A 7,806-nucleotide genomic window follows, 5' to 3' on the forward strand; every position below is an offset into this window, starting at 1 on the left:
GTATTTGTTAACTTTTAAAATAAAAAACCGCTAGATTATCTTCTATAGCTAGATTTTCTCATTTTCTTCGTGAGGAGGGAAGTGAGTAGAGGTTCGCACCACTCTCCGTTAATTACATAAATTCCGTACAGAAATAATTCTCACGTAAGGCTTCGGAAAACTTGACAAGAGATCAAAACTTATTTTTTAATATCCGGTACCGAAGTTATTGCATTTATTTCTTTCCGGCCTTCTTGTATTTCGCTTCGAATACTTTTGCAGAGTTAGTATCTAGCAACGCCGTACATATTTGCTGATGCAGGGGTGAGCCACCAAGGGGTGTGACATTCACATTTTCAACTGTACCGCACAAAACTGACGCCATGGTGCTTAAACTTACTTTTACATGTAGGAGCATCTTTTTCAACATAATTTCTAGTGTCTAAGTCTAACACAAAATCTGACACAAATTATCGAAAAATAAATTTAAAATGCCCAGTCACCATAATTGCGAATTTCAAGTCAACGAAACACATGGGTGACACTTTATATTTTGTATAGCACGCAAGCGTATGCCATTAAAATACATTATTGCAAAAAATTTATCTTTAAAAATTTTTAAATCACGATACATTTAAAACTTCTTTTCAAAAATATTAGGAAAAATAAAAATTAAAACATAAAAATACTTTTTTTTGTACTCAATTTATTAAACTTATATACAAAAAATATTTATCATACAAAATAATAAATTTATTAATTTATTCAGTTGGTTTAGCACGACCCATAACTTTGGGCATTTTTTTATTTGTTGAATCTTCAAGTTCTTTTGACTTATAATAATGTGGTGCCACTTCTAACAGCCATTTACTTTCAATTTCAATAACTTGTCGCATAAATTCTTTTGTTGTAAATACTAATTCGTGATACAGTACCCATCGCGGTAATGATTCAAATAATGAACTATTAGGATGTATTGTTACACCTTGATTGTGTTTGGCTGTTTTATAACTACCGCCCTTTGATAAACGTGCCACATGATAGAAATATCCAGCTGTAATCGCTTTTCGAATATTTACCGTTTCTGTTATATTTGAAACCATTTCAATTTCGACACGTTGCATTAAACCAACAAGTTGTTCACGTACGTCTCGAGCACGTTTTAATGACCTGAAATCAGAAAAAATAGCGAATTTACTATTTGCGGCAAAAGCGACCTACTAAAAAAGACAAATTTTTTTCGTTTTCGAATTCAGCGTCCTCTGAAATAAATGAGAGGATAGTATGTGCTTCAACATCATAATTGACCAAAATTCTTCAGAAGAATAAAGTAACTGAATTTAAGGAAGTTCGCTACCAATTTTCAAAATAAAATCTGTTTCGAAAATTTTTATTTTTAAAAATTGCCATATATAATTTTGAAAAATTGGTATATAAAATTTTCACTGTCGAAATTTCAAATCGCTTGACTACCCTTCAACAATTTTTCAGAAAAAAATTTTCAATTAATGTGTTATACACATATTAATGCGTATAACACCAAACTAAAATAGATCAGAGACAAGTTGATTTTCAAAAAGTAAAATGACTTTGCTGAATCAAATTTAGAATAAAAATATTACATTATCAAAAAAATTAGTACGTTTACAAAGACAATAAAAATTACCTGTATTGAATAAAATTTTCATAGCACCACTGGGTCGAAAAGTCTGTTTCTTGCCATTGATTATAAACATTTAACAAGCTTAGATGATCACCAGCAATATGATTAAAGTTTTTTCTTGCTGTATCCGCATGAATAATTTTGTCTTTTGGTCTATAAAAAATTGCTCCATTCACGGATAGCATAGCTGCAATTGTTACAATTTCTTCCGAACATTTGTACCTAAAATATATATTTCTATTAATATATTTCTCAATAAAGTAAACAAAAGATCAATTATTCTGTGGCATTATAGTGATTTAAATGTATTTCCTATGAATTAATTTTAAATATTTATATTTGAAATGCTATTCTGAGATGAACAAAAAAACATACTTTTCTGAAGCGATTAACATTTTTGCCATCATAGGATCAACAGGAAATTCAGCCATACGACGTCCTAATTTCGTCAATTCACCGTGATGATTTAACGCTCCTAACGCATATAATTGTTCTAAAGCTAATACTAAAGTTTCGTGCGGAGGTGGATCCAAAAAATCAAAATGTATTAAATCATTAATTCCTAATGCTTTTAACGTTAGTACAGCATTTCCGAGATTAATCCGTTGAATTTCCGGCACGGTGTTTTCCTCTAATTCATTCTTATATGCCCATGCTGTATACAATCGAAAACATTTACCAGCAGCAACACGACCAGCCCGCCCTGCACGTTGATTTGCTGACGCTTTTGATATTGGAACAACTAATAAACTTTCCATTCCCGTACGTGAATTAAAATTATTTTGTTTAGCGAAGCCTGGATCGATGACATAAATAATGTTATCTATGGTTAACGAAGTTTCAGCAATATTTGTTGCAAGTACCACTTTCCGTGCTCCAGGCGGGGTAGGATTGAATATTTTTGCTTGCATATCACTCGGTAAGTTTGCATAAACTGGTAAAATAAGTAACTCACGTATTTTTGAACCTAATCGTCGTACTCGATCCTGTAATAATTCCTGACACGTTTCGATTTCATCTTGTCCAGTTAAAAATACTAAAATATCACCTAGGGGTTGTGTAGCATGAATTTGCAAAATTGATACAACACATGCATCAACATAATCAGCTTCTGGTGCACGGGTGTAATATATATCGACAGGAAATCGCCGTCCCGGAATACGAAATATAGGAGCATCATCAAAGAAACTAGAAAATTTTTGTGCGTCTAACGTAGCGCTTGAAATTAATAATTTTAAATCCGAACGAAATCGTGTGATATCTTTAACTAAACCAAACAAAATATCTGTATGGAGAGTCCGTTCATGAGCTTCGTCAATTATCATTACACTGTACGATTGTAAGTCAGGTTCTGAGAGAAATTCTCGATGAAGTGTACCGTCTGTCATGTATTTAATAACTGTTCTTTCTGACGTGCAATCTTCAAAACGAATACTATAACCCACTTCATTGCCTAATTTAACACCCATTTCTTGAGCAACACGTGCTGCAACCGACATCGCAGCTACACGCCGCGGTTGTGTGCATCCAATTTTTTTACTATCTTCTGTAAAACCTGCTTCATAAAGATATTGAGGTATTTGTGTTGTTTTGCCAGATCCTGTTTCTCCTTCAATAATTAACACTTGATGATCGCGTACAGCTTGAATTAAATCATCTCTGAATGGAAAAACAGGTAAACTTTTTTTCGTTTCTTCAATATCCATTTTTTTCTTCTCTGCTTCTGTGAGCTGTGGCTCCTCTTTCACTTTATCTTTAGTTCCAGGCAGCTGCATTGCTTGAATAAATTCAATTTGATCTTCTAAAATTAACTCATACTCCTCATGCTTTTTCTTTTTATCTTTCGAACCAAACTTATAAACAGCAGATGCCATTTGCTCTTTCTCCCATTTTTTTTGCTCGGAATGTGGCATACGTTCAATTTCATCCACTTCCACATATTCAGAGGTTTTACCTTTACCCATGTCTCGGGGCATATGGTACCTTTGAATACGTTCCAATTCACGAGCTTTTTCATGTTCTTGGGCAAGTTTTAACAGTTGCTTTTTATGATCGCGCTCCTTTCTCTCACGTTCAGTAAGCCTAAAAAAGGAAAATTAAAATGTAGTACAATATTAACAAACTTGAGATAAAGGCTCTTGTTAAATTATAATGAATTTGGTTTATATTTATTTAGTTTATAATTATCTAAACAAAAACTACCCAAAATATAAAATCGGAAATGAATAAATTTTTCCGAAAAAATGCAAAAAATATTTATTTGAGTTTTCGATATTCTCAAAATCAAATTCATTTTATGGTTGAAATACGTAGATTTTAAAAAACCAACTAGACTAGACTATAAATCAATCCAAAAATATTGTCTTTTAGGCATTCGAGGGGTAAAGTTTGTGGACTTTGTATTAAACGACGTCCCTCAGTTTTATTACGGCCTGACATTTATATTTATATTTCCGTATTTCACATCGAAACGATGTTACATTTTGCAATTTTATTCTTATGTCTAAAAATAATCTTCTTGAATGCTATATTACCAGGATTAGTTTTGCACATAAACTAAAGTTGTCCATTTCGTTTTGCTGTAAGACTTAAAAGTCTGTGGAAGCTTTTTTTATTTATTTATCTTATTTCTAATGACCCAGTAAATTTATTTTGTACCAAAGTTAACAAATTATAATTAAACGGTTACTTACTGTTCTTCTTCAAAAAGGTACTCATCGTCAACAATATCAGCTTCAAGTTCAGCTATTTTATCATCTTTACGTTTCTCCAAGTATTGTCGTCTAGATTGTACACGTAGCATAGGAATCATTTTACCACGATCTTCAGTTTCTAGTTTCAGTCGTTTGGCTGCTTCTTCAAATGCTCGTTTATCGGAAGCTTGAACAATTTTTCTTGTATTTGCTTCATCTTTTTTCTTAAGACGATCGGCGAATTCATCACGTTCTTTTAAATCCCGACGACGTGCTTCTTCTGCACTATCTACCGATGATGAATCACTTGATGATGTTTCATAACGTTTTCGACGTTTCTTTTCCTTATGTCGACTACTCATTGTTATTTATTTGCTTATTTCAAAAATTTACGAATGTAAATATAACCTATTCTTATTTCATATTTGACATTTAAAAACATACAATCATTATTGACATCTATAAAAATATTTTGGCGAAAGAACTATTAATTACATAGTTTATCAACAGATGGCGGAAGCCACCATGGGAAATGTGACGTCACAATATAATAGCGAATTTAAACATTATCTAAATAATTTAAATTAGCTTATATTTATTTAATCAATCTTTCAAATACATTTTTTTTTCTTTAAATAATCATTAAGAAATCAAATATTTATATTTTTGTTTACATGTAGAAATTATGATATTGCAAAAAATTATATAAACTTTTTTTCCATACACAGCATCTTGATACGTTTTTGAAGAGGGTAATAATCGATTTAGGGAAGTTAGCGTGCGCATCATATTAATAAACGTGTATATAAAGACAGATAATAGTCGACACTAAAAGAATGTCTGTTTTCATTTACAAAGTACGTTGGTTTACATAGGCTTACATATTTAATAATCTAACAAAGATCCAAAAAAATTGTTTTCCGCAAAAACGATATGAAAAGGCCGAATTAAACCATATAGGGGCTCTTAAGCAATGTAAGCAGCGAGGTCGTTTCCTCTCTTTTCTTTATAATTTCCTATAACAAAGTTGATTGGAATTGTAAGATGATTTATTGTGGATCTCTGGTACTGATTTTTCGAAATCCATATTTTAAATGTTTAAGAAGCAAAAAATTTTATAGATATTAATAATTTGTCCTAAACTAAATAGATTAAATCATAAAAGCTGTAAATAAAAACTAATAAATAAATGTGCATTTCGCTTCACAAACATGTTTATACAAAAAAGAAATTGAAGTTGGTGAACAAACATTTAGCATGAAAAATTTAAATTTTGTGTATTTTTTATTATAGTTTAAAAGTTAGAGTTTTGTTACTACTTCGTAGAATTCCTGGACCTACGAAAATTTTAAGAGAAGAGCAAAATTTCGTATAGTCACACGACCTCAGTGACAGATTTATCACAATTTGCGTTTAGAAACTGGAGGTTTACACTTTTGTGAACATGCCATCAAATCAGCAACGAGTAACATAGAGATTATAGCAAATTCATACTGATAATAACCAAATTTTAGTCGAAATATGTAGATATTTATAATACAACAAATTTGTTGATCTAGATTGTTAGTAAAGAGTCGTAGGATTTGAATATTCGTTGGGTACAGAACAAAGCTAACGACAATATCGTATCGTATCAATAGGCACTACTGCACGGAATGGTCTAGGACACCTCAATAATCCGTCGCAATTCAACTCTGTTGCTGACTGGATTTTTCCATCCACTCACTCCGTCCCATTGTTTGCAGGTTTCTAAAGATAATAATAATGGGGTTTAACATCCGTTTTTCAGATATCAATCTGCAACAAAGGCCTCCCTCATCATTATTTTTTACTCTTTATTTATTTTATTTTAAACTGAAACATTCTTGTTTCTTTCATCTTTGAACATGACTAAATCATCTAACTCTTTATAACTTTATGAATTTGATAATATCTTCCCCATCGATGAAATCGTTGATTTCTGTGTTGTCCTGAAGACTAACTATTATAACAACTCTTTATAGTACAACACTTCTAAAAATTCAAGGTAACTTTAGCAAAATACCAGAAACTTCAATCAACTTTCTGAGAAATACATTAAAATCTTAATGAAATGAAATGTAATTTTCCACAATAATATTTCCAATTTATAAATAAAAAATAAATGTAAGTGATTCAGTTAAATATTAACCTTTGTTTTTTCTTTTCTTCATTTTTCAATTTTATCGTTGTATAAATTATTTTATAAATCGAATACAAGCACTCGAAACTATAGTCTTTAGGACGACTGGCAGCTTTGCCCCAAGATGAGCATTGATAAGGTAAGTTATCTGCCTATATTTAAAAATTTTCTTGTTAATTTGATACAAGAAACTTAATTTTGTTGTGTATGTTTTTCCCTTTTTAACTCAAGGAGGTCTCAGATGATTCCGCTTGCCTGGCTTGTATAAGGAACGATGAAACCTACAAACATGTTTGTTGTACCTGCAAAAAACATGCAAAGAGGCAGATATATAATGTTTGGATCGAAAAATTTGGGCCTCATCGATCTTACACACAACTATGGTAGAGAATCTGTGGACTTTCAATGCTACTTTTAGTTCCGATAGAATCCTGCAGCTTTATCTGCTTAAATGCTTAAAATACCATATTTCATCCGAAGCCCCTTTTATTATTATTATTATTATTATAACCCAAGCACCCGCTATATAGACAAAACTAGGACTCAGCTTCTTGTTATTGACAAAAGGCTTAGTCATTGGTCAATTAATTTGATTCAAATCATCAAAGAAATATCAAATTACCGTATGGACATTGCCAATACATATTAGAGCTTTATACGACCCAAAAACCAAAGATAAAAATACTCAAAAATGTTCCGCGGAACCTCGAAGTATTAGTCAAATGTCACCAACTTTCGAAGTTTTAGTGTTATATACCAAGCAGCTTAATTCCAATTCACTTATTTCTACCAAATCTTCATATCTTTATCCTATGAATCGGTTTCAAATTTCCACAAAGCGACTAGCAATTGCCAAGTCTCAAATACAAGAACTCATACTTTGTTTTGGTTGTGCGTCCGATACTCATTAGTACACTGTATTAAAAAAACACATTGACCTCTTCCAAACCTTCGATTTGAAGCATTTACAGCTTTTAACAAAGCTCACTATTTTTGAGAAGTCTATTTCCGTATCTAGAAGTACTATATATCGATACAGCAGATGTTCTATCTTTTCTTATTCCTCGTCGAATTTATCATTTGGGATGTCTTATTTTTTAAGGTTGATTCCGACAGCACGGATTACTGTGATAGCTTCAGTGATTAAGCAAACTATGTTTTTCGTATAATTTTTTGATTCATTAGTCTCTTTGTGATCGCACAATCATCTCGATTTGGCCATTTCTCTGCTTAATATTTATTTTTAATTTCACCAATAAAATTTTTTACCGATTTGATAAATAGTAGCGGTGAGTTCAAAATCTGTAGGT

The 7,806-nt window shown here is 31.5% G+C and overlaps 1 protein-coding gene across 1 annotated transcript; it reads right to left on the minus strand.

The window, feature by feature from the left end:
- Positions 1–740: 740 nt before the first annotated feature.
- On the minus strand, positions 741–4,755 carry LOC123306023 (pre-mRNA-splicing factor ATP-dependent RNA helicase DHX16). The gene is made up of 4 exons (XM_044887921.1): positions 4,336–4,755; positions 2,018–3,724; positions 1,646–1,864; positions 741–1,149 (listed from the first exon to the last, which is right to left on the minus strand). The coding sequence occupies exons 1-4, from the start codon at positions 4,695–4,697 to the stop codon at positions 741–743; spliced, it is 2,697 nt and encodes an 898-aa protein (XP_044743856.1). The 5' UTR covers positions 4,698–4,755.
- Positions 4,756–7,806: the final 3,051 nt, after the last annotated feature.

This window comes from Chrysoperla carnea, chromosome 1, assembly GCF_905475395.1.
Source record: "Chrysoperla carnea chromosome 1, inChrCarn1.1, whole genome shotgun sequence".
NCBI classification, from domain to species: domain Eukaryota; kingdom Metazoa; phylum Arthropoda; class Insecta; order Neuroptera; family Chrysopidae; genus Chrysoperla; species Chrysoperla carnea.

Bases quoted from the DNA above. Each gene is read 5' to 3' on its own strand.
- LOC123306023 (XM_044887921.1), bottom strand. From the start codon at position 4,697: ATGAGTAGTCGACATAAGGAAAAGAAACGTCGAAAACGTTATGAAACA. The intron at 3,725-4,335 runs GTAAGTAACCGT...TTCCTTTTTTAG, and splicing joins TACCTTTTTGAAGAAGAACA to GCTTACTGAACGTGAGAGAA. The intron at 1,865-2,017 runs GTATGTTTTTTT...TATATATTTTAG, and splicing joins ATGTTAATCGCTTCAGAAAA to GTACAAATGTTCGGAAGAAA.